Raw genomic sequence first — 25793 nt, forward strand, 5'->3', positions numbered from 1 at the left:
GAAATTAGTATAATTAATAAACAAACAATTAATATTCAAGGCGATTATTGAGCGGATATATTTATCAGTAAATTTGAATGAATATTGCGCACGACGGCAAGACACGGTAAGATACAGAATTGCACAATATCGTGTAATGGATTACAACCAAACGGGCTGTTAATTTAACAAACTCATGAATTTTAATGTCAGATAATCTCGAGTTTTGTTTTACACTGTTTGCATTTGATTAGCATCCTGGCAAGATCTTTGCACGACGCACAGACGCCTTAGTTTCTAAGGCAAAAATCTTTAACTTGCAGAGAATCCTGCAAAAGAGAGATCTTTAAAATAGAACATTCGAGTATAGGGAATATGAATAACGTCCGAAACATGGGATAAGGCTTTAAGTAGAAATGATTGAAACTCTTCCTCTAGGAGCGCCTTTTTGTGACGATTTGATATATATAATTTTATAGTTTAAAGCCATACAACTCTTGAATAATTAATCAATAATGAATGATGATAAATTAAGCAACAATTATGTTTATGATTGAAGGATTGCTCTTAGCGTCATATGATCCTTATGTTCACCGGTAAGCAAGTTTTTCATATTGGGAGCACTGTTTCAGTGAGGTGTGTCTTATTAGCTTATATTGCATTCATAACTTTCAATAACCTGGATTCACTGTAATTAATTTGACATCTAACCAATATCGGAACAATTGTTTGGAGCCGTGGTATATCTAAAGAATAGACACCCAACGGATCAAACATTTCGAAATAATTATCATAAAATAAAAAAGAAAATTGCATGCAATAGAACTAATGGTATGTTATCCATAGAACAATCAATGTTGTGTTTCTTTCAACTGCTCTCGTAATGATTCCAGTTCATAAAATCCAACCAAACGTTATCTTGTTTTGCGGCTATAAACGGACATGTTTTACACCAACCCTCCGACACACCGACACGCACCATCAGCTCTCCGAGTTGATGAAGCAACAACAGCAACAAAAATATCAACTGCCAAGAGTTCAAAACCATCGAACACCAGACACTCGCTTCATTAAATGCGGCCATATAATCCCCGAAATTACAGGCACACAACACACGCCATACCGCACCGATAGGCCGACTAATCCGTCCCGATCCGCCCGGTGCGATTGATGCGGCTTATCAAACCACCCCCAAAAGGTGCCCAATGTTAACCACCCACGGAAATCGGCTACCGATCAGCTTGCGGTCATCTGTGGCGCACACACACACACACACAGATGCAGAGAGGTCGCGATCGTCAATCATTTCCCTTTCCCGCGTCAAATCCACCGTCAAAAAAGTGTGGCCGGTATTTTGGGGCAGCAGTTCGCTTCCTACCGCAACGTACCGTCGGTTGACGCTTTCGCAATCGGCCAATCGGTGGCATTCTTGCGCCTGGTTCCTGGTACCGGCTAAAGGCCATTGCTCGGTCGAGGTCTGCCTACACTAATCCACTACACCTGGTGGTCTCGCTGTTGGTTTCCCCAGTTCTACCCGCATGTTCACCTGCCGTGCCCGCTGCCATCGACCAGTGTCAATCGTTAAGTCAGCGCGAACATTTATCAAAAACACTTACCACCACCCACCCAAAACCGAGCGGTTCCGTACGGCTCGGAAGCCGTTTCAGTCCATAAACTTCGCCGGTCGGCTCTAAATTTCGATGTCAGCCCGAACCCGACACACGATCGCCTGTCAACCGCTCAGCACTCGCACTTGAGTGATCCGGTTCCGGTGACTTAACGACCGGTGGCGGGTTACCTTGATCCTGAAACCCCGCCAACGGATGCGTGACGTGCACGGGCGGAACAAGGAAGAACTGGCTGTCCGATATGCGGACGAGAATGTTCCCCGGTCCTCGCGCAAAGCGTACAACACCCTCCCCGGGCAGCTCGAGTCACCCACTGGGTCACAGAGGGTAAGGGGTGATTGTCTTCTGCCGGCCGTTATTAAAAACCCTTTCTCTTTGGCAGTCCCTTACGACGGCAAGTGGATAGCCTTGTGACCGATAAACCTGCCACAGTGCCCTCGTAAATACGGTTCCTTCGCGCGACAGGAGGATAACGCGTCTTGCCTGACGTCTTGCCGCCTTGGCCTTGGCGGTCGTTGCTCTGGGTGCCTGGCTGGGTATCGTGCGCCGTAGATACAATCACCGAAATCATGCTAACGTTTTACTAGAACGCAGGGACAGGGATTTCCCTTAGAACAGAACATAACGGCACGTCCCGTACAGCACCCAGCAGCCCTTAATTTGACGATCTGGCCCTGCGAGTAACAGGTTTTACGGCGTTTTAGTGACGGGTGACGTTCGTTCTCGCGCGCACTTTCAAGTTCGCTGCTCCACACGATCACCTTCTGCCACGTGCCCAGGCGCAAACGTGGTCGGGGGCCCTTTAGGCGGTGAGTCAAATTCGACGGGTTGCGCGCGCGATTCCTCCGGTTGACCGATCTTGAACTTGAACGACGAACTCTCTGCTGCCGTCAACTGGTGCTCTGCTGCGGGCCGGCTGATCATTTACCGGTCGCCGCGATTTCGGCAGCGTGAGTGGAGGAAACGGCGAAAAAAAAGGAGCCCAAAATAACAAAAGTTACAAACGGTCATGTCACATCATGAAGCATGCTGACGGAAGAAGAAGAGCAACAACAACCAATACAGCAAGAAACAAACTACTACAGCATTTGGCAACTGGTTTTAAGCTTTTTCGGGAGGGGGGTTGTGGTTTTTTTGTTGGTTTTGCGAGGATAGTATGCAGGAGACCTTCAACCGCTCGACGCACATATGGACGCACACTGCGGAATTGTTTCTAAATGACCTATCATTTTTTAAACCACATTAAGGCAGACCGTTAGGCCGGATGTGGAGTATGTTTTGCGTTTCTAGGAAATGTCGCTTATTCTTTTCATTGCTGTTCGGTCATTATCATTGCGGCGTTGATATTAAGTCGTTATTTTTGACACTTTTGTTTTTATTGCTTATTACTTTCAAAGTTTTGCACTCCTTTTGCTTCTTCTTACACTTTTGCTTTTATTATGTGCATCGCTTCCGTGTGTGCAAATCTGTGCTTAATGTTACCCATCTTTTAACACTAGCCCGGTTTAATAGGTCTCTTTTTTCGCTCTAAAAAATGCTTCTTTTGCTATTATTTGTTCTGTTTCTTCTCAGTTTTAGTTTTCACTATTTGCTTCTTCTCACGTCTTGCACTGTTTTAATTGTTTATTTCTTACAAAGCTTATGAGTCTATTGTTTCCATATTTGCATTAGAAATAAATAGATTTGAATGATGACATTTCTAATAATCTTTCCTTTTTTATTTTTCTGTTTCTTATATTCTCTTCACTATTCTGTATTGTATTTGTTATTGATCATGTTTCTCTTTTGTTGTTATTTGTTACTTTTGTTTTATTATTTGCTACGTTTTTTTAGAAGAATAGTTTTTATTTACATTTGAGGGTAAAACGCAAGACTTGCTTTTGTTTTTCCTCTTTATATTTACTATGTACTATTGCACTCCTCCGTTGCTACTTCTTACACTTGTGATTTTATTGTTTTAAAAGTGTTATATTTCTAATCATACTTTTACTTTGCCCTCCTTCTCTGTGTCGTAATTCAACTATTCAAATAATTTCGTATCGGCTAATCATGCTCACTTAACCACTTAGCTGAAAAAGAAAGCTTATTATAATACCTCATTATCCACTCCAAATATTGTTCAATAATTATGCATGCAGCCTCAAAATAACCTTCCCACAAAACTAACCAGCCCTAAAGTAAATCAGAACCGCTGACCTTCGCTTGCAAATCACTTTTTGTTTCGCTGAACTTGGCCAAAATAAACGCATCATTTGCAGCACTTAGGCGATAAAACGCCCGCCGCAATCTGTAACCTTCTTGTGCTGTGGTTGCTAAAGCAGCAGCAGCAGTAACAAAAAAGCGCTGCAAACCACCACACTTTAACACTCCACTCAGGCGGCCCCGACTTGAATGAATGCATAATGCGCAGATTTATCAGCACATGTTAGCTGATTGTTTTAGCAAATCCCGCGCTACGCAAACATTCGTTCGGCCAATCGTTGCCGTTACCGGGCAAATCGTTAATGTTAATATGCATTGTGGAGCCCCCTCGCCCATGGAGTTGAACCACTTTTCCGCTCCCAGCAGCCCACTTCGCCGTTACAGTTAGTGAAGTCGGTAGACAGTCCGAAGCGGCAGTCCAAGCCTCGCATCACCAAATCATCCGTCAATCATCTGGCACCTAAAAATGGGCCATCCTTCCATCTATTCGTCCCCCCTCCCGGCCAACCCAGCGGTTCAAGATACTATCGGTCACGAAATGCCTTCTCAGCTAGTTAGCAAAACGTTTTCCTCAACGCTAGCATAAATACCCACACACACACACACACTCAACGTTTTCCCAGCATATTTCCCCGTTTGTTTGCAGGGGAGGCCGCCACCGTCAGGCTCATGCTAGCCGTTGATTGTTATCGCTGCCCGAGCTGCACGATACGATTTGCGCTCCGTCCGGCAGTCCGATGCGGGCTTGAGCGTTGCCCCGCTTCCCCTTCCACCGCGCAAGCCCATACACCAACGTGCCCTCGGTGCACGCGAGGTCATTGGGTTACAGTGCGACCCCAAACCAAATGCGGCATGATTTCGCAACGAATCTCGGAAGTGGCTGCAACGCCGCTAGGGGAGAACCGAGAACGTCCATTCACTCACGTACACACAGGTGGTGCGCGAGACAATGACCGAAATCAAGTGCATCTCATTAGATTTGTTACGGATTTGTGCGTCAGCCGGTCCCGGTCGTTGTGGTGTCGAGGCCGCACCAGAACGCCCGAGAAGCATTTGCCGGTGTGTGTGTGTGTGTGTGTGTGTGTGTGTGTGTGTGTGTGTGTGTCTGTGGAATCAATTAACGGATGCTGCCCGGACCGTCCCCGATTGATCGGTGTATTCTTTGCGGAAATCATACCAAGGCCACCGGGTGGCCACCGCGAATGTTCAATGAACCTTCCATGTCCTCCGTCCGGACCGTACGTACACATCTCCGGTCCGTTTCAAGGTAAAGATCACGATCATGGAGAATTCAAACGTCACTCGATCGATCGCATTGCTCATATGTGTGTATGTGTGCGGCTTTAATTGGCCACGGTTCGTTCTGGTGCACCCGTCCTGCACTGATTGGGCACGTTGCGGCGAACGGCATCCATTCTCCCTTTCTTCTGACTTCTGGCGAGGCCTCGCCGGGCATTACAATCGCTGCACCGAAGAACCGACCGGCGTACGCGAAAGGCGCTTGCCGGGGGTCTCTGATTGGACAAGGACGCAGTCGCCCGCCGCCTTGGTGCTCGCCGTGGATCCTCGAGAAGGGCAGACAGGTTCTAGCGACGTGCTGGAATGCGCTAAACACCGATCGGCCGCCGGCGGTTGCTGACTCACTGCAGGTCTCCCCCACCTGTAATCGACACGGAGCTGACATTGCACTTGAAATTCTACCACCAGTGGACCGTTCAAGTGGTGCACTCAACCGTTGCATCGCGCGCGCCTAGTCAAAACGCAATGGCATTTGGAAGCTCCCTGGCGAGCTGGTCCACCTGGCTGCAGCTTTCAGACGCGCCTAATCGATGGGCTGTGAGAATTGTGGTGTCTATCATTGCTACAGACGCTTTGCCTATCGATCGTGTCCGACCGGCAACGGTAAGATCGATCACCCTCGATCGCTCCCCCAGCGCTGGGTGAGTTATGAAGCTTTTCCGCTCATAAAAAAACACCGCACGTTGCGTTTTCCTGCACTTCAATGGTGCGGTGAGGTTCGAGAGCGGCAACGGCTAGCCAAGGTGAGGTTTGGCCGACGGTACGAGTAGAGAAATACCAAAACTCTGTTACAACCGGATGGAGAGATTGTGCAATTGCTTCATCGGAACCGCCTTCGTCCATAGTGACCCTCTGCAATCGAACGCGTCCATCAAAAATGGACCAATAAACGTGTGACCAGCCCCGCGATCGGTTCTGATCCGCTGCATCTCGTCCAACACATTCCAAATAATCTTTTTTTTTTAATATTCAATCAGAAAGGGCCTTACGTTCTTTGGTGATGAAAGTGCGTCCCCGCGTTGGCATTTAAAGTTTAGGCATTCTGACTTCACACTACCGCGCGCGCGCTGCAATCGAACAGAAAGATCGCGTGTGAACCCTCGCTACAGCTCTCCGTCGGCGACAAAACCGGCTCCTTTGACCCTCCAAACGGCAACGGCACGAACCGGTACACGCAAAACCTCGCGTACCCGTCGCGCCAGTCATTAGCCACGACGCGCAGATCGCAAGGATTCACTAGTCGGAAATGGCCTTCCGCACAGGCGCACATGATGCGCACGCTCGAAAAAAAAAACAAGATCACACTCTGGCTCGGTGGCCTTCGCCGTGGCTACCGCTCCTCCTTGGCAACATGTTGGTGAGGGAGGCGAGGGGGTTACTACTTTATCTCGACACTTCACGAGCAGGCTTAATGATCGATCCTAACCACACTAACGATTGCACGCAACGCTTGTGTGGCGCGCTGCATGATCGTCGGCTTAATTACTCCCTAAAACATACGCGCATACGCACGTGCGCACGGCTAACCGCAGCGATGACAACACCGTGCCCTGTCCCCGCTTAAACACTACGGCTTGCAGTGGCGGGCTAAATTGTGCATTTCCGGCATACCAGGATTGGTTGGGTGCTGGTTTACCGGGCACAATCTCCCCTACAATAGAGCCTGATCGCGATCGAGATCGATTACCTGTCATACGCCTTCAATCAACCGTTATTAAACGACAGTGCGAAGGGCTCAGTCCACCCTTTACCCCGCGTCCTGAGCCGGGTTGGTAAATTATTTCATCTCATTAATCACCCAAAGTAGCAAACGGCTTCAACCGTTCCATTCTAACCACCCGGACCCGGACTTCTCTACGCCTCCCTGCGCTACCGCTGCCCTATCGGCGCCGCGGTCTGTCCGCTATGGTCGCGAGGTCGAGATGAAAAGATCTAAAACTGACCGCAAAACCAATTAAACTCGAAGGTAATGGGCCGGATCGAGGAGCGAAGGGCGGCACGCGCTACGCCACGGTACGGTGATGTGGGATTATGGATCAGGAGGGGATGGCGGCTGCCGTTACCGTTTGTCGCGTGGTAGCCAGTGTCTCGCTCGGTGCATGCAAAGGCTACTGCCGTTCGGAACGCTGCACATGGAAGGACAGCGCCATGTGAACGGGGGGAGGGTGCAGACACCACGTCGGCAGCGGGTCCGACCCGTGTTACACTCGAATGACTCCGGCAAACGTATCGGATTGCTGATTTTCGGATCGGTGGACAGATTTCTATTACGGCTAGCAGGCGGAGGGGATTATTGAATTGAATATCGATCATTGGTTCAAATGTAACGGTCAGCAGTGCTGCTTGTAACTGTTGCGTTTATTCGCCACAAGCGACGAACCCATTAGCGTTGTTTACATTTGATTTAATGTAAAAGGCTTATTAAAGATTATTTTTCCTCTGCTGTTTGTGTGTTGCATTGTTTTAGTAAGAATAAAATTGAATGTTAATCACGCGAATCCATTTTTAAAACGATTCTTCGATATGTTTGCGTTCCAAGCATGCATTTTGGACAGACCGTGCTATCTTACCGGAATGTGTAAAAGTGTTGTTAGAAGCTATAGGAAAAGGCACAGCAAAACTTATCTGTTCGCCTTTGCCGGTAAGAGTATTTTTTGTGCATTTAAATGCTTATTTGTTGAGCAAAAATTATTGGTAACCTGCTTAATGCTAATTATTGCCCTGCATCCTATTGCACGAATGATTGCTCGCTTTGCTCACTTTACGTCACACCCTTTGTCTTTTTTACCCACCGTTTGCATTGCAATCTATAAAGGCACCAATTGTATGCCGGCTATCGCGTCAGCCAGCGCACCACTGTTCGGTCGGCTCCACTTTTCGCCCATGCACTTGATCGCAATCTCCAGCAGCTTTCTCCCGGCCTCATACCAGCGAGCTTCGCCGTCTCTGCCCACCGCGGCCCGCCTATCGACGAGCAAGCCCAGATCCCGTCCTTCCGCTCGCTGACGGCATACATAGCCCGCCAGGTCGATTTCGCTGCGAGATTCCTTCTCCGCCAGCACGGGTTCGCCGGTGACCGTTTCCGCAACCACGATGCCGAACGCAAAAATGTCCAACGCTGGCGACACATCGCCCCGCACCGCCTCCGGTGCCATGTACGCGTTCGTGCCGATAATGCTGGTGGTGGTGCGTGAGCTGGTGCGCTTGATCAGCCCAAAGTCGCACAGCTTTGCGACCGGCCCGTCCAGCAAAATGTTTGCCGACTTCACATCGCGGTGAATGATTTTGGCTCGCTCGTGAAGGAAGGCTACCGCATTGGCGATGTCCTTTAGGTACTGTAGACGAACGGTGGCCCCCATCTGCCGCTGGCCCGTTCGGACTAGTGATAAAGCTGCCTCCAAATTGCCATCTTTCAGGTATTCGTACACCAGACACAGGTGGGGCCCATCGGAGCTCGAGCCCAGCAGGGTGACCACATTCGTGTGCAAATGTTTCGAGAGAATGTCTAGCTCTAGGTGAAATTTTTCCCGAAATTTGTACTTGTCGGGATCGAGCCGCTTGACCGCGGCCACGGGAATGGATGGCGCGAGATTGAGCGCTAAAAATACTGCTCCGAAACCTCCCGCACCGAGCGAGCGCCCGTTGGGTGCGGCAAGATTGCCGTTGGTATAGGGCGCCACGTTGAATCCGTCCGTGACCACGCGAAGATGCTCGTATGCGTATACCGCTACTACTGGGGAGGAGGAAAATTTTATGAAATCGCTAACGAACTCGTCCACTTGCGGTACGATCGCTGTAGAGCTGCTTTCGCTACCGAGCGTATCGGAGGTGCTGCCGTCCGAGCCAAGCATCGATAGCATTGGAATACTGTCATGTGTGTTGTTTGTGCTGTTGGATTGCGTTTGATGTGCGTCGGAAGAACCGCCCAGCAACGCCGATAAGGCCGGAATGTCTTCGCGGTGTTCTGCGGGAGCTCCATTGTCTTCCTTACTCTCGCTAACTTGCCGGCCAAAGATGGATAGTTCAGGAACCTGCGGTCCGTTCACTTCCTTTCGTTCGCTCTCCTCTCGGCCAAAGATGGATAGTTCGGGAACCTGCGGTCCGTTCACTTCCTTTCGTTCGCTCTCCTCTCGGCCAAATATTGAAAGATCGGGAATCTGCGGTCCGTTGATTTCCTTGCTCACACAGTCATAGTTGCGATTGTTTTGCAGTTTCGATGATTCCGGCTGACCAGCCGTTATGCCCAGTGCCGAAATCATTGGCAGTCTGTTCGATGACAGCGGACCATCCGGAGTAGCTTCTGCGGGTGGTGCTTTCGCTGCCGCTTTGCCTGGACTCGAAGGCCCAGGCAGCTGGTGTGGGTAGCGGTCCATCATTACTGGGTTTCTTATGTCGGACGAATCGGAATCGGATTTTGTATTGTTGTTGCTGGACGAAAACACTGGCAGCTCGCCATCCACGTTCACCGACGATTTATCCTTAATTTCGACCCGCTTCGTCGGTCCCAATTTGTCGTAATAGTCCCTGTTGTTGCCGATCGTGATCGATTCCACATGGTGCAGCAGGATGGTGCTGCTCGGATAGCTGATACCGTTGAGCAGTGATTCCGTCTGATGATCTTCCGGCAGCGTCACGTCAATCGGTGCCCCCGGGCCGTCCTTGGGCCGGGCGGGAGGTTGTTCCTTCAGCAGTGTGGTTAAATATTCGGCCGCCCGTATCTGGTTTGCGCGCACCAGCAGCTTCAGCAAATGATCGACGGTCGGGCGCACCTGGCCGGATATACCCCACTCTTCCAGCAGCAGCTTGGAGGGAGACAAGTCGCGTTTCTGGCTTTCGGTTTCGAGTATGCTGCAATCAAATAATCGCTACCATCAGCGCAGTCACCTTTGGCAGGCTGCTCACAGCACGGTGTGACTCACCTTTCGTTCAATCCGGTGTACTTGAGCGGGTAGTACGGGTCTTCCTTCAACAGGTCGTCCAGGTTCCGCGGTATCAGGTACAGGAAGTCACGCCAACCTTCGCTGGTGTCCAGGATGTGCGCCAACGTTTCCAGGTGGAACGCCATGTGACGAATTTCCATGTTGCGGTGCATGGTTTCCGCAAATCATCAGCTGAGCGGGACGGTCGCGCGAAATGTTGTTTTGGTTGGGCAATATTTATGTTTCTCTTCCCCCCCCTCCCCGTACCCCACGCCCCTTGCAATGTGTCACAACTGACAGTTCGCGACGTGTCAGTGATGACAGTTTGGAAATGCGAGAACGAGTTTTTTCCCTCTTCTCAGTTTGCGTATGCCTTGTGTTTTTGCCGGAGCAAATCGCGGAAACCGGGAACGGAATAAACAAATGTGTAATTTGCCTGGCAAGTGAAAGACTGTCCACCGGCACCAACGGAACGCAACTGCACAACACGACCGACACCGACCGGACCCGGCCCGCCGATGGAGCGCAATCACCACGAGGACCAGTGCAATGAGATCGAAGCGCTTGATTCGATCTACTGCGGCGAGCTGGAAGTGCTGGAGACGGAACCGCACAAGTTCCGATTACCGATCGCCACCACCGAGTACGATCCGGAGGTGGAAACGGAAGGCCTCTCCTGCAAGCTCCTGTTCACGTACACAGCGAAGTATCCCGACACAGCGCCGCTGGTGGAAATCGAGGAGCCGTCCAACTTCCACGACGGCTACGAGGAGGAGCTGCTGGAACACATACACAAAACGATCGAGGAGAACCTCGGCATCGAGATGATCTTTTCGCTCGTGTCGTCCGCCCAGGAGTGGCTGAACGTGAAGTACGACGAGCTGAAGAATGCGGCCGAAACGGCCAAGGAAGAGGCGAAGCGAAAGGTCGAGGAGGAGGAGATGAAAAAGTTCGAGGGAACGCGCGTCACGGTGGAGTCGTTCATGGCGTGGAAGCTCAAGTTCGAGCAGGACATGGGCATTACGGAGCGGAAGGAGAAGGTGGCGGCGGAAGCCCGCAAGCTCACCGGCCGGGAACTGTTCCTCAGCGACAATACGCTCAACGAGTCCGATCTGAAGTTCCTGATGGATGCCGGGGAGTCGATCGAGAGTGTGCGCATTGACGAGTCGCTCTTTCAAAACATTGATGATCTTGATCTGGACGACTCGGACGACGAGAACGACGAGGACTATGTGCCCGAGTAGCGGGCGCGGGGGGCGAAGGCGAAGTGGCGTGTTCCGGATTGCGGAGAGGCGGGTGTGTTTGCTTGTTGCTTGAAAAGACTGTAAACTGCCGAAATACAGTGAACGTTATACCTTACACGGTTTGTTTGAGGTTTATTGTACGATTTAGAGGGAAGGACCTCCGCTCCCCACCACGGGACAAGGAATCGATCGCTGTACTAGAGAAGCTTCCGTCTGTGTGTTTAGTCCTTAATTTCCGTAATCGTGGCCGTGCGCATCGTGGGCTCGAGGTCGTCTAAATCCACGTCCGAGTCACTGTCGTCGCCATTTTTGGTGCTGGCCTGCTTGTTCGCATCTTCCTTCTGTTGCTCGGCCTTCTTTTCGCGCGGGAAATCCAGCTTGGCCCACGTGCCAGGTTCCGCTTTAATCAGCGTTATTTCCACTTTCGTACCGAACATCTGCACCTTACACTGTGTGACATCGATGACCTGCACAAAACGGATACACCAAACGTTAGCTGCCGCTTGTTTCCTTTACCCCCTCCCACAGTTGTCCTTATACTTACCCCGCGCAGCTCCATGTCCACATTGTACTGGTTTCCATCCTGCTGGGGGAACACCAAACAAATCGCTAATCGAATCGGATTCACGCGCACGTAGCTTTTCGCGTAATGGTAGTTCTTTGCGTACACCGTCACCACCACGGTGGTGGCCGTTTGGTGCCAATCCAACCGGCACTTGATCGCTTTCGACTCGTCCTCCTCGCTGACCCACAGGTGTTTGCCCGTCTCGCAACCGGCCTGGTTCATGAACGCGGTGAAATCGGACGTTTTCCGCTGACAGCAGGACCAAAACTTCATGCCCTCGTGAAAGATCGGCACACCCGGGTGGTACACGCACGGCTTGTCGCTCGTCTTGGCGTCCTCGTACGTGCAGCTGCATCCACCGTGCTTGCACACGGTGCCAGCTTCAATGGCGGCCGCATCGGTGGGGCTCTTCCTCTTCACGGCGGTCTGGGGCATTTCGTCAATCTGCTTGCGGAAAGCCGGCGCCACCCACGGATCGAGCGAGGTTAAAGCTGTCTCGAACGGTGGACGCTCCATGGACGGGCGTATCGGTTCTCGTATTTTCACCTCTGTCGGGGCCGGTTCTTCCGCCAGCACGGTGTCCTCTTTGCGCTTTTCCGGCTCCGGTGGCTTCTCGTTCGAATGCAGTCCCTGCGTACAGCCCTTGATGTTGAGAAACTCGGTAAAGTCCACACTTTTCTTGTTGCAGCACGTCCATCCTTTGTAGGCATCGTGGAAAAATGGCACTCCCGGATGGTGAACGCAATCTAAGGCAAGGGGGGAGTAAATTGATAAAAAATGAATGAAAACCGTCGGCAGGATTGTGTGAGGAATGTTACAAAATAGGCAAATACCTTCAGTATTGTTTTGTGGGTCAAAACTTTGACCACATCCTCTGTTGTAGCAGACCACCTTGGTCATAGTTTTTTTCTTCTTCTTGTAACTTCTCCTGCGTGTTTTTCAGGGCAAAATTTTTACCGTTTATGGTAAGCGGAAGATACACGTTCGGATAGCTGAATCGACGGTTTTCTTCACTCTGTATCAAAATGAATGGATATTTTATCCGTGTCCCAGCTAAAACGGTGCGAATGTTCGAGAAACAGCGAGAAGTAGCGTGCATGCAAAACTATTTTCTGCCGCTATTTTTTTTTGTCCTGTTTGCTGCCCAGAACGGCACGATTTCGGCGGTGACAGTTGTGATCAACACAAAGCTTCCTGCGGTTGTCAAACTTCGGGCGGGCAACATGCAGCTTCGGCTTTCTGTGAAGCGCGCGCGCGCGTGCTCAATTACCACAGTTGATGTGTCAGTTGCTGTGCCTGTGCGGCGATGCAAACAACAAACATAAACAAATCGTTCAATTTCGTGCTCCAGAAGACCAGATAAAAAAGTTTCATTCCTGTAATTACTTCCAGTTTTCAACTCATAAGGTAAGTGAAAATAGTGCATCAGTGCATCATTGTTATTTATTGATCTGCTGCCCCGCTCGTCCGTCGGGGTACAAAACGCACCCAAAAATCATCCGGTCCGTGCACCAATCCGGTCTGCCGTTTCGATAAGTCCGGCAAACGGTCTGATTGTAGCGGGAGTAGCTCGAACCGCTGCACCAGTGTGGCCACGATTAAAAACATCACATTGCGCGTGTACGTCTGACCGGGACACTCTCGTCTGCCCACGCTAAATGTTAGCGAACGGTCCTTTGACAGTGCCAGCATGCCCGTCTCCTCGTCCAGCATACGATCCGGCCGAAAGGTGCGCGGATCGCCCCACACTTCCGGCTGATTGTTGACACTATCCAGATCGAACAGGAAGAGCGTATTCTCCGGTGCGCTATACCCTTCAAACTGGATCGTTTGCTGTGCCCTGTGCACTATTCCCGAGGGGATGAGCGTATCTATTCGCAGTCCTTCTCGGATCGTTGCCTCCGTGTACGGTAGATTGACACGATCGTTAAGCGTGGGAAGTCGGTCGCTATCTACGACCTCATCAATCTCCTTCTGCATACGCCGGACAACGGTTGGGCTGAGTAGGAGTCGCTCGAGCAGCATTGATAGTTGGACTGCGGTGCCCGCGGTTGAAGGGATGAAACAATCTGCCAATCCTAAAACCAGCTGGTCATCTGTCGGTGATAAAAAGCACATGAACTAATCCTTTTTGCCTGCTTAAAAACCGTTCGATACCTACACTGAAACGTTGTCTCATTGCGCTGCGGCACATGGTTTTGCATCTCGCGCAGATACACGTCCACAAAGTGGCGCGGGTTGTTCGGGTCAAACGTTTGCAACTGCTTGTCGATGATAGTTTCTAGCAGCTGGTTCACACCCATCATGCCGCTGCGAATGTTGCTGTACTTGATCGTAAATGGAAACACAAACCGCAACCAGGGAAGGTAGGTGAAGATCGTCCCATAGTCATCGGCATTTCGTGCGAAGAGCATTGCCTTCCGTCCAGCTCTGTAAAGACCATCAAAAACGCTTCATTTTTGGTAACTGTTTATCACCTTAAACCAGCCTTAAGCTATATCCACTTACACCAACAGCGATTTTGCCCTCTCTCGATCGTACCGCTCACCGATCGTTACCTGCAGAAAAATGTTCGCAAGCGTCACCAAAAACACATCCGGACATTTAACTGCTCCCCCGTCCCGCATAAAGTCACGCTCGTACCCGTACAGCTCGCCGGACGCTAGCTGGCCCACCAGCTTCCACAGTTCCTTTTCCATCTCCTGCTCGTACTGTTCCGATCGCCGCCCGAAACCATAGTCGCGCAAATGCCGCAAGAAAAACCGACGCTGATCCTTCCATGCCGGTCCGTCGATGAAATTGATGCCTCGCAGATGGAACTCCTTTTGCCGCATCCGGGCCAGAAATAGATCCGGCCGGCCGTCTAGCTCACGGCGCGTTAACAGCTTCCGAGCGATCACACCATCCCGCACGATGACGGTCGGAAGGCCTGCCAGGAAGAGGCCGAGCACTTTGGTGCGGTAGATGTGGGCCAGCCTGGATGCGGCCCGCTGCAGATGGCGGTGGTTGAGCAGTAACAGCAGAGCGTAGTCTTGGAGTGGGGAGAGCCGTACCGCTGGTCCCGGGGGATAGTTAAGTGGCCGTTTGATGCGGTTCAGATAGAAGCGGTACGATAGCAGCAGCACTACCGCCGACCAGAGCAACGCACTTATGACAGGCATTTCGGATGGTTTGGATGGCAAAGTGGATCGGATTGGTTGTGGGAGCATTGGGTTTTATCAAATGCGAGTTGCGCTCCCTCTTCCATTTGCTTTGTAGCGCGTGCTTGGCTTTACGATGTTCGTTTCACACGCAAAAGGGCCACGCAATGTTGAACTTGATCGTACCGATGAAGTATGCACTTCGAACACTGACATTCACGTGAAATGAAGACATACCTTGGGTTTTGAGTTAGGTAAACTCGTCCATTCACGTGTTAGTCATTTTAATGTTTTGTTTTTATTTATTAAATTGCTTATTTTGCTACATGCTTGTACAATATTTAGGATACATGATACTTTGATAACATACTTTCTTACAATGCCTACAAAATCTCCCTTCTTTAACTAACCACTTACCGTGGCTCAAACTTTAACCAAAAATCTTCCGGCGCAATAATAACGCCAGTATTCCGTTTGCTCAAATCCGGCAGCCGGGCATTCGGTGGCTGCCGTATGTTGAAGTTTTGCATCAGCGCCGCCAGCGTCAGGAACATAATGTTCCGCGCAAACGTTTCCCCGGCGCAGAGCCGCTTGCCGGCACCGAACGGTACGGAAAGATCCTTCGCCAGCGCTAGCCGCCCGTGCTCGTCCAGGAACCGTTCCGGCCGGAACCGCTCCGGATCGCCCCAGTACTCCCGCTGGTTGTGGATCGCATCCAGCCCGATCAGCACCAGCGTGTCCTTGGGCAGGTCGTACCCGCGCAGGGTCGTGTCCTCCTGCACGCGGTGCGCAATCCCGGACGGTACGAGCGTGTCGATGCGCATCGCTTCCCGCAGCGTTGCCTCCGTGTACGCCAGCTGGGTACGGTCGTCCAGCGTGGGCAGCCGGCCGTGTCCGACGACTTCGTCGATTTCCCGCTGCATCCGCTCGATGACGGGCGGGTTGTGCAGGAGCCGCTCGAACAGCAGGGCCATCTGGGTTGTCGCGCCGGAAATGGCGGGAAAGAAGAAATCGACCAGCCCGAGCAGTAGCTGATCGTCTGCAAAGAACGGTCGAACAAAAGGGAAGGGCATGAGATCACGCGCAAACGACACCCGGAGACCATGCTTACGCTGGAAGGTAAAGTTGGGTTCCTGCGGGGTGCACTTCACCATCTCCCGGAAGTACAGATCGAGAAAGCAGCGCACATGGTTTTCGTCGAACGTGCGCAAATATTTGTCGATGATCGTCTCGATGAAGCCGTTCACATTCATGCTTGCCTGGCGGATGCGCTGGAACTTGCGCGAGAAGGGAAAGATGTAGCGCAGGGTCGGAAAGTAGCTGAGAATCGTGCCGTAGTCATCGCCCTCCCGCTGGAACACCATCGCATTCGCGCCGGTACTGGGAAAGCGAAGACAAACAAACACACACAGTTAGTGATAAGAGGATCGAAACGCACTGCGCCACACTGCACCAATTGAACACACTTCGATGTACATGCACACAAAGACACCATTTCGGGATCATCCCAAACTCCAAACTCCAACCTCTTGGCCACTCACTCGTAAAGCACACCGGTCTCCTCCCGGGACAGCCGCTCGCCGGACACGATCTGCAGGAACGCGTTGGCAAAGCAGCTGAACAGCACATTCGGACACTTGGCGTACCCGTCGTCCCGCACGATTGCCCGCTCGTGGCCGTGCTTCGGCCCGTACCGCAGCAGATCGATCAGCACCAGCAGCTCACTGTTCACCTCCGCCTCGTGCTGGGCAAAGCGGCGCCCGAACCCGTAATCGCGCAGGTAGCGCAGTATGAACCAGCGCTGCTCCTTCCAGCTCGGCCCATCGGTAAAGAAGATGCCGCGCCGGTTGTAGTCCCGGTCGCGGATGCGCGCCAAGTACAGATCCGGCCGGCCGTCGAACACCTTCCGGTTGAGCACCTCCTTCGCGACGGTCAGATCGTTCACCACGATCGAGGGATAGTCGCGGAGCGAGATGCCCAGTATCTTGGTGCGATAGTAATCGCCCAGCACGAGGGCCGCCTTGTGCAGGTGGCGATAGTTGATCAGCAGCAGCAGCCCGTAATCGCCCAGGAAGGGAAACCGGCCGGGCGGCCCGGGTGGGAAGTTTTTGCCCGGCCGGGCAGTTAGCGGCCGGACCAGGGCGTACAGTAGCAGCGAGATCGCGACGCCCCACAGGAGCAGCGTTGTGGTGGCCAACATCTTGTGTCGGTAACTGAACCGGTTCGGGCATCGGTGAAGTGGTTTTATAAGCGATAACCGACCCCCGCGGGATGGCATGCGGGATGGGGCGTAGCAGAGGGAAAGCGGGCCCTTGTCCCGCTTTCGATGGCGACGGTGTTACTACACTCTACGCGCAGTGATCGTTGCAGTCGTTAGGTTTTTTTCATGCAAACACACCCCTCAAACGCGTGCAATTATCTCGTTTTAATCATAAAATGAAGAATGACCGGTGGCCGGCGGTCCGCGTATACATTTACAATCGGCTGTGTGTGCGTGCTTGAGACGTTGACAAGATGCTCAAATTGAACAAACCTATTTGTCTTGGGATGAACGGTGGGGTCAAGCAGGGAAGGTTACAAAAGCACGTTTATGGGATTTTGTTTATTTTTTTTGTACCGAAAATATGTTTTTGCAAACTTCAGATTGGGACAACGGCGTTATCAGCACAGTTGGCAGAACCGGATCGGTCCGGAAGGTTATATGTTTTTCGGAAATCGTAAACCTAAAGAATCAGAATTTCGCATATAGGGATGACTTGTGGTTTTTGGGTACCAGAAGGAGTCTCAATAACAGAGTGTTTTATGTTGGAAGAACTTTTAAATTTAAATTCTCCTTTAATTACACCTAATCCCGTTGACCCATTATATAAAGCGTTACCTTCAACACGCACCGGCCCTAGTAACCGATGGCCTTTCGAGAGGGTTTCTCAAGGTGCTGTAAGCACATCGTCGTTCAATCACTACGCCTAGACTGCACTGTGTGTGCGTGTGTGTAAATATCGATATAGAGATTTTATTTGCATTGGTTCGAGTATTTGCCAAGTTACAGCTACTATGTTTATCGCGAATCAAGCGCACACCAGACGACAAACAGACAATTAAAACACAAAAAAAACCTAATCGAACCCCACCTGCGCTTTAACACAGGTGAGTGTGAAGTAGTGCAAAGTTAGTGTAAGTAATTGCAGTAAAAAAAGCACACAAATCAAACGCAATTCCCATTTCTAGCGGGCGGTAAACTTAATTCTAAAATCGGGCGCCGTGCGGATCACACCGGTCAGATGCTGCTCCGGATCGGGCGTGCGGCCTTCCATGCTGAAGGTAAACTGCTGCACCAGCGTGGTGAGCGTTAGGAAGAGTGCATTGCGCGCAAAGCTTTCCCCGGCACAGACACGCTTTCCGGCGCCGAACGGTACGGAACGATCGTGCTCGAGCGCTAGCTGCTGCTGCTGCCCGTCGTCGCTAAGGAAGCGCTCCGGCCGGAAGGTGTGCGGTTCGGGGAACACATCCTCCTGATGGTTGATGTAGTCGAGCCCGTTAATGATGAGTGTGCCTTTGGGGATTTGAAACCCGGCCAGCTCCGTATCGGCGGTGGCGACGTGCGGAATGCCAGACGGGACGAGTGTATCGATGCGCAGGGCTTCCCGCACGACCGCCTCACAGTACGGCAGATGGGTACGATCGTCCAGCCCGGGGAACCGTGCCTGCCCGACGTACTGCTCGATTTCGGTGTACATTTTCTCCGCCACGGCAGGGTGGGCCACGAGCCGCTCGAGCATGAGGCCAAGTTTGGCCGGTATGGCGGAGAAGGCCGGCACGAGAAAGTCGGCACAGCCGATGATGAGTTGATCGTCTGGAAGAGAGGGAATAGGAGAAGAAAGATCAATTGCTGTTCGCAAACAAACCGATTGCTGTTGGCAAGAGGCGCTTGTGGCACTTACACTCAAACGCAAACGCATCACTTCCGCTCGTTGCCTTGCTGCCAGTGCGGCGCAACTCCCGTATGTAAGCGTCGATGAAGCACCGCTGGTCATCCTCGCTGTACGTTTGCTCGCACTGTTCGACCAGCGAACGGATCACCCCGTTCGCCTTCTGGTTCACCTCCCTCAGCAGACGATACCGGCTCGGGCCGGGCAGCACGTGCCGTATCCAGGGGATGTAGCTGAGCGCCAGCCCATAATCGTCCCCCTGCCGATGGAAAGCGAGCGAACAGTGCCCAACGCTGGCGTGTTAAAAATGGCAAAATTAGTAACCGACCTTCAAACACACAATGGGACACACGTCATCATTGCCGCTCTCCACTCTCCACGGGCAAACTACACTCACTCGTACAGCACGGCCTGATCTTCACGCTCCAGGCGCGTTGCGGTCAGCATGCGCAGCATCACGTTGGAAAACAGGGCAAAAAACACCTGCGGACAGAGTGCGCTTCCGGTCGACGCGTCCACCACTGCCCGCTCGTGCTCGTGCACGGGGCCGTCCTTCAGCAGGGCAATCAGTTCCGCCAGACCGGCCACCAGATCTTGCTCCACGGCGTCACTCCGTCTGCCGAACCCGTACTCGTGCAGGGTTTTGAGGAAAAACTTGCGCTGCTCGCGCCAGCTGTCACCGTCGGTGAAGAAAATGCCTGCAAAATCAAGCAACCAGCTGGCTGGTTGTACAGATCGAACACAGCTTGCACACACACACCCCACGACACTTACCTCTTCGCGCGTACCGTTCATCCCGCAGACGGGCCAGAAACAGGTCCGGCCGACCGTCGAACTCGCTGCGCTGCAGCACCTGCCGGACGGTTTCGTGATCGTTCACGAGCACGGCGGGCAGCGGCCCAAGGTACAGCCCGACCAGCTTGCTCCGGTACAGCTGGGATAGGCGGGCGGCGGCCCGATGCAGATGGTGGTAGTTGAGGGCAAGCAGAAACGGGTAGCTACCGAGCAGGGGCAGCCTCGGCGGTCCCGGCGGAAACCGTTCCGATGGACGGTGCAGTGCGTATCTTATCGCGCACGAAACGATCAGCACGGCCAGTGCGACTAGCAGCATTAGTTCCATCATCGATGTGTTGTGACGGGGTGACGATTACGATAATGATGATGATGATGATGATATCATGCGCTGCAAAGGTTGATTACAATAATTGGAACGCTCCAAAGCGCTCTCCTTATCACACGCGATACACGTTCTCACGGCACGCGCGCGCTCCCTTCCGTATAAACAATCTTCCGAATTGAACAAATGCTCGCGGTTGACTGAAAAATCCACCACAAAATCCAACGACGACAGGTTCGCTTTGGTGCTGTGGATCGTCGCTCCATGCCTTTTCGGTATTCGTGTCCACTTCTCCCTTTTTTTTTGGTTTAGCATACCGTATTATTGGTTGGTCGGTTTGGTGTGCATGTGTGTATTGGTGTGTCTCCAAAAGTGAACCAGATGTTGGATCTGTTTAGATACGGCGTGGATGCGTTTCCGAACCCCGCTGGGCTGGTGTGCGAGACAGGGACGGAGCAGACGGCAAGCTACACTTCAAACGCGCTTCGAACGTTTGGATGTGTGGTAAGGCGTATTTTTAGAAGGCGCAATACATCCCGAACCTCCACTGGCCTAAAGACGCAAAACGGTAACCGCAAGGGGGAAGAGCTGGGAAGAGTTAGGTGCCGTCGCACAATGTCGGTCGGTCGGTCGTACGGGGTCGTCCGCTTAGAAAGATGCGGTTCTCCAGCACACTGCCCAGCGCTTCTCAACGAACACGTGCACGTGTTGTTCATTTCAAAGAGTCGTTTGGCGGTTAGGGTTGGGGAAAAAATGTTTTGGCAATATTATCAGACAGATATTTGAAAAAGATAATAACAGTCCAAAGATTTCAGTGGTTTTTGACCTATTTACAGTGACGGTCACCCTAACTCGGACATTGATTTGGTCTAATGCATCACACTTGATATGTGTTACATTTGTGGCATTCTTTACAATTCCTTATGCCAAGTTTTGTAATACCTTCTTCACCTATATAGATGAGGATCACCAGACCTCTAACAGAAAGACTAAAAATCTCACCAAGAATAGCAATTGTGCATGCCAAGTTTTGGAACTAGCTTAGGCTTTTTAATACGCAATTGAAGTACCAATACAGTCTACGGATCACCACTGATGACAAATATCTTTATCTTTTCAATTCCAGCACCTGGTTGACTAATATAGGTAAGCTACGTGGTCATTTTGTTAGGTAAAGATTCACGAATCTTCAAAAACTCATGAATCTCTGAAGAAAGAAGACTCATGAATCTCAAATGATTCATGAATTTCACAAGAAATCTCGAAAGATTCACGAATCTCAAGGATTCATACATTATTCTCATTATTCTTCTTCTTGGCGTAACAACCTACGTGGTCATGCCAGCTATACTACAGGCTATCGAGACTTCTTGGCAAGCCCAGCCAGACAGTTTGTTTTGCTACGGGGAGACGGTCCATGCGAGGCTTGAACTCACGTTGTAGACGTGACCGTTGTTTGGTGGGATCGGGCAAATTCACTATTTTGAAAATCATACATCTCTAAAGATTCATGAATCCTTGGAGATATATGTATTTTAATGCATTTATTAATCTGTAAAATTCATGAATCTTTGAAAATTAATTTATCTTTCGAGATTGGAGATTCATGAATCTTTGAAGAGTCAATTCGAGATTCGAATCATTCATGACTGGAGATTCATATTAATGAATCTCAACGAAGGATTCATGAAACCACACACTAGTCAGAAGATAATACAGGCCAGATAGTGAGAATATAGGTGTAACTAAAATGAGGCCAAGTCTGTTGTGGTTGCTCCTGCATGCATATTCTGGATTTGATAGTAGCATCGGATTATTCGGCAACTGCTCCAATAATTAACTATCTAAAACGGAGTCACAGTTGACCACTAAGTATATGGGACATTCGATCGAACATATGATTGAATGGAAAGAATTTGTACGCTATTTATAGAGGGTTCGATTGACAAAAAACTTACGAAAATGGTCTTGAATTGAATGCTTTTCTGATGTGTCCTCATAACTTCCCTCACTATATGCTATTCTCAATTCATACATTATTTACAATTGTTCGTAAACATAATTTACAATTATTCCAACAGTACACGTGAGTTTATCCTTGCTTGATGAAATGAATTTGGGAACCACTGTCGATCCAGCATCATCATTCTGGGCTTTGGGAAGTTTACGATGCGCAAAAAATAAGAAGAGTGTGTGCCAATCAAGAAGGGAACGGAAGGGTTTTTTTGTTGGTTCCTATATCTCTCTCCCCCTCTCTCTGCGAGAAGAAAGAGAGAGAGGTGTCGAAGATGCTTAGCGTTGACAGGGCAGTAGTACCAAACGGTTGTGTAAATGTGCTGCAGTTCGGCGCGCGTTTCGGGGTGAAAGAACATTGGCGTTGCCATGGCGACGGGTAAATGCGTTTCGGAAGCGACCGATAATCTTATTCCCGGCCCTGTTGCGCTAGGGCTACTGCTTCTAAACGCTCTCCGCTGCTCTTTGCATAACGATGGTGGATTGTTATTCCCCCTCTCTACACGGGAACGTGGAAATAAGAGGGCAACTCCTCACACGAACTCTGCCGCGTGGTCGTCTTTGTCGTCGTGCGTGCATCTACGCGTAGGGCTTATTGCTTGCTCCGTTTAATGGTAGCAACTTTAAGACGTAGTGCCGGCGTCGTCGTTACCTCTTGCCTGGAGCAGCGTACGTTTTGATGTTGGTCAGCTGAGTTGCTGTTGTTTGTGCATAGTAGCGTTTCCTTTTGAGCGCAGTTTACGATGCCAAGAACAGCAAAACCCCCACACCACACGCTGGCCAAAATCAAAGTAAACAAAGAAACCAAACAGCGTTGGGTTTGGTGCATGGTGGAACGGGTGCGCAATAGCCGGCGAAGGTAACGAACGAAACGGGTTTGAAGAGTCGGTTGACTGTTGCTCTCATCGCAGATTCGGCGCTTGAGTTGTCGCTGAAGAGTGGCCGTTTTTATTTGCGCCTTTTTGCATAATTACTATTTGTAGAGATCCAGCTCGTGGGTAAGACGAGTTGTTGGGCTACGAATACGAATTAAGAGTTTAGTTGGTAGGCAATATTTTGATAATAATTATCTAACTCTTTATTCCATAATGCAGGCAATGTTCGAACTTTATTCCCGTGCGTGATTTGAAGATGTCGATCTTTTATACGCAAAATCTGCTTCAATTTGCACTGCGTTGCGCCTTTTAAAAAAACAACATCATTAAAAACAAAACCATTTTGCATTCATTTGCCCCGTGTAGAAAAAAATCGTACCAAAACCAAAACAAAATTTTAACAATTTTATGACTTGAACGTCCTGATTATCGCATTATGACCTTTCTGCATTAACCCTGTGACCATTTGTTGTTTTTTAAACCACGGAAAAAACGATCCGGCCATAAAGTATGTTTGCTTCTGATTGTCGTCTTGAGCGTAGCAAAGCAAATCGAATTGTTAAAATGTCCATCTGCTTCTAACCCAAAATTGCCATGTACCAACATTTGTCAAATCTTGATTGTGGAAAGCTTTTCTATTGTAAATTTACGACCCCTTTTTTTAAAGACCAACAACCACGTCGGTTACGGTGTTGATAAGCAATCTGGAGCATAGTAAAAGCCGCCCCATCCTGTATTCTAATGACCTTTTTTTTCTCTCTCCCCCTTCACAGCACCCGGCTCTATCTGGCGTATTTGAACACGGAGTTTTTAACTCCCCTTCACCCACCGCCCTCCTCCAAAGTGCAGCAACGATGGATGCGTCTACCATGCTGGAGCGTGCGACGGAACTGATCCGCTGCTGCAAGGTACCGCGGCTGATGACCAGCATCGAGGAGGGTCCCCTAGACCGGGGCACCTTTACGCAGTTTCTGCACGTGCTGGAAGCGACGCTACCGGCAGTGTTTGATCTGCTAGCCGATCACGGCACCCTACTGACCGGGTACGACGAGTACAACGAGGATGATAACGTGCCGTTCAAGGCGGGGCTGGTGCTTGTGATAGCTGAACAGTACAGCGAAGCAGGCGACGCTAGGGCGTTCGGTGAGGATGCAACCCACGGCGAGGAGTATCGCACCGGCACGCCAGCGCTGCGGAAACGTATCGCACAGTTCTGCCAGGGCCACGAACTGGAGCATCTGCTGACTGACAGGGGCAGTGATCGGGTATGGCGTCACTTGCACGACCACTATCGGCGGGTGCTGTCGGCGAGCGAGTGGAAGCATCATCCGGCCGACGTGGCAGGGTTCGTGCGGCTGGTGGAGCTGCTGTACGGGCCCTATCCGGTGAGTGGCGCCCCGCCGCCGCAGCTGGACGATGACCGGGCGGCATACATTCTGTCGGTCGGCATTATGCTGGTGGAGTTTTTCGAGCCCGCCTATCAGCTGCTGGGGCTGCGGCTGTTCTGTGCCCTGCTGGCGCCACACCATCGGCCCGTCATGCGGCGCACCAACATACACCGCGTTGTGTACAGCAATGCGAAGCGGCTGACGAACAAATGCAATCAGGAGCTGTTTCTGGAGGCGCTCTGGCGATGTATCTATCTGTACGTGGAGTTGGAGGAGGCGGACCGGCAAGACTTTACGCAGGTTAGGGGAAGCACTATGTTGCTATGTTTGGTTGGGCAATCTTAAAACGAAACCATTTGATTCCAGTGGAACACGGTGGACGATATAATGGAGATTCTGCTGAATGGACTCACGTTCCAATCGAAACTCAGCCAGTCCGGCATCTATCTGCTGTACCTGCTGAAGATGCTCGCTCTCGACCTGCCCGACTACCTCATCGATGGGCTGGATGAGGTACAATCGATCGACCGGAAGTGCCACCTGTACGAGCTCGTGTGCGAGCAGCTGCGGCAGGACTGTCTCGGCGGGTTCCACAACCGCCGGTACTACCGCTGGCTGCATCAGATCATCGAGCTGCTCCCACACGAAGCCGTCAAGTGCCAGGGTGCTGCTAGGGAAAATGGTCGATACTGTCATGTACGTACCGCCAGAGTTTATTTTTTTTTTGGCTGAATGCATCGCGAGATCAATTATTAATTCCATCTCCACTCTCTGTCCGTCTGTGCAACAGGGCGTCAATCTACTCTTCATACTGGTCACGTTCCCGGTCGAACCGGAAGCACTGCGACCGACCCATGTACGGATGCAGACCAGTTTGGTGGAATTCATCAACGTGTTTAAGCAGTACGAGCAGCAGCAAAGTGCGGCGGCGGCCAAGCGGTCGAGCGCATCGAGCGACTTCGTCTACAACACGAAAGCGCTGGTCTCGATCAGCAAAACGATGCTGGTGTTTCTCACCCACCTGGCACCGCACTACTTTCCCGAGCATCCCGCAATGGCAATGCTCGGTCAGCAGCTTGCAAACGACTATGCGGACTGCGATTCGATCATGTACAACTGCATGCAGAGTTTGATCGAGAAGTTGCGATAAAAAGAAGTCACCTTAAAGAGGAAAGGTAATGATGCTTTTTTTTATTTATACGTTTTACCAATCCGAATAATTTGGCCAATGCCAGTACATGTTTGTAGCTTTAATATTTTGATCCGAAATGTGTGTTTAATTTTTCATTTTTTTCATTGTAATTAAAAAAATTCAATACGCGTTCAAGCGTAATACGAGTTGAACTGTTGTAATTAATCGAAAAACGGTCAATTTAAAAATACGTGGCCGACTGTTGACCAAACTTGTGTCAATTATTACCACAGTTGATCACGGCCCTGGAGGGGTACGTTCTGCATTGTTCGCACCTTTTCCAATTTTTAAAGCTAAAAAGCT

At 50.8% G+C, this 25793-nt stretch overlaps 6 protein-coding genes across 9 annotated transcripts; 2 read left to right on the plus strand and 4 right to left on the minus strand.

Moving 5' to 3' along the window:
* Window positions 1-7424: 7424 nt before the first annotated feature.
* On the minus strand, window positions 7425-10260 carry LOC120896690 (protein Tube-like). Its single transcript, XM_040301017.1, has 2 exons — window positions 10028-10260; window positions 7425-9956 (listed from the first exon to the last, which is right to left on the minus strand). The coding sequence occupies exons 1-2, from the start codon at window positions 10198-10200 to the stop codon at window positions 7916-7918; spliced, it is 2214 nt and encodes a 737-aa protein (XP_040156951.1). The 5' UTR covers window positions 10201-10260; the 3' UTR covers window positions 7425-7915.
* A 91-nt stretch (window positions 10261-10351) lies between these two features.
* Window positions 10352-11386, plus strand: LOC120895912 (RWD domain-containing protein 1). The gene has a single exon (XM_040299652.1). The coding sequence runs from the start codon at window positions 10546-10548 to the stop codon at window positions 11269-11271; it is 726 nt and encodes a 241-aa protein (XP_040155586.1). The 5' UTR covers window positions 10352-10545; the 3' UTR covers window positions 11272-11386.
* LOC120895910 (cysteine and histidine-rich domain-containing protein) lies at window positions 11366-12996 on the minus strand. Its single transcript, XM_040299651.1, has 3 exons — window positions 12670-12996; window positions 11816-12582; window positions 11366-11738 (listed from the first exon to the last, which is right to left on the minus strand). The coding sequence occupies exons 1-3, from the start codon at window positions 12734-12736 to the stop codon at window positions 11493-11495; spliced, it is 1080 nt and encodes a 359-aa protein (XP_040155585.1). The 5' UTR covers window positions 12737-12996; the 3' UTR covers window positions 11366-11492.
* A 131-nt stretch (window positions 12997-13127) lies between these two features.
* On the plus strand, window positions 13128-25472 carry LOC120898116. Of its 4 annotated transcripts, none has more exons than XM_040303515.1 (4): window positions 13128-13243; window positions 23684-24598; window positions 24665-24994; window positions 25089-25472. In XM_040303515.1, exons 2-4 carry the CDS (start codon window positions 23765-23767, stop codon window positions 25446-25448), a joined length of 1524 nt encoding a protein of 507 aa, XP_040159449.1. In that variant the 5' UTR covers window positions 13128-13243; window positions 23684-23764; the 3' UTR covers window positions 25449-25472. The 4 variants fall into 4 exon arrangements, with proteins under 4 accessions (XP_040159449.1, XP_040159451.1, XP_040159450.1 ...); XM_040303517.1 differs by lacking the exon at window positions 13128-13243 and adding an exon at window positions 20502-20590; XM_040303516.1 differs by lacking the exon at window positions 13128-13243 and adding an exon at window positions 22318-22414.
* On the minus strand, window positions 13280-15041 carry LOC120897940 (probable cytochrome P450 304a1). Its single transcript, XM_040303174.1, has 4 exons — window positions 14345-15041; window positions 13998-14266; window positions 13920-13932; window positions 13280-13829 (listed from the first exon to the last, which is right to left on the minus strand). The coding sequence occupies exons 1-4, from the start codon at window positions 14995-14997 to the stop codon at window positions 13280-13282; spliced, it is 1485 nt and encodes a 494-aa protein (XP_040159108.1). The 5' UTR covers window positions 14998-15041.
* On the minus strand, window positions 15244-20378 carry LOC120897945. The gene is made up of 7 exons (XM_040303180.1): window positions 19680-20378; window positions 19303-19603; window positions 18918-19198; window positions 18204-18829; window positions 16518-17302; window positions 16088-16356; window positions 15244-16015 (listed from the first exon to the last, which is right to left on the minus strand). Exons 1-7 carry the CDS (start codon window positions 20026-20028, stop codon window positions 15390-15392), a joined length of 3237 nt encoding a protein of 1078 aa, XP_040159114.1. The 5' UTR covers window positions 20029-20378; the 3' UTR covers window positions 15244-15389.
* Window positions 25473-25793: the final 321 nt, after the last annotated feature.

The sequence above is a fragment of the Anopheles arabiensis genome, chromosome 2, assembly GCF_016920715.1.
Source record: "Anopheles arabiensis isolate DONGOLA chromosome 2, AaraD3, whole genome shotgun sequence".
NCBI classification, from domain to species: Eukaryota; Metazoa; Arthropoda; class Insecta; order Diptera; family Culicidae; genus Anopheles; species Anopheles arabiensis.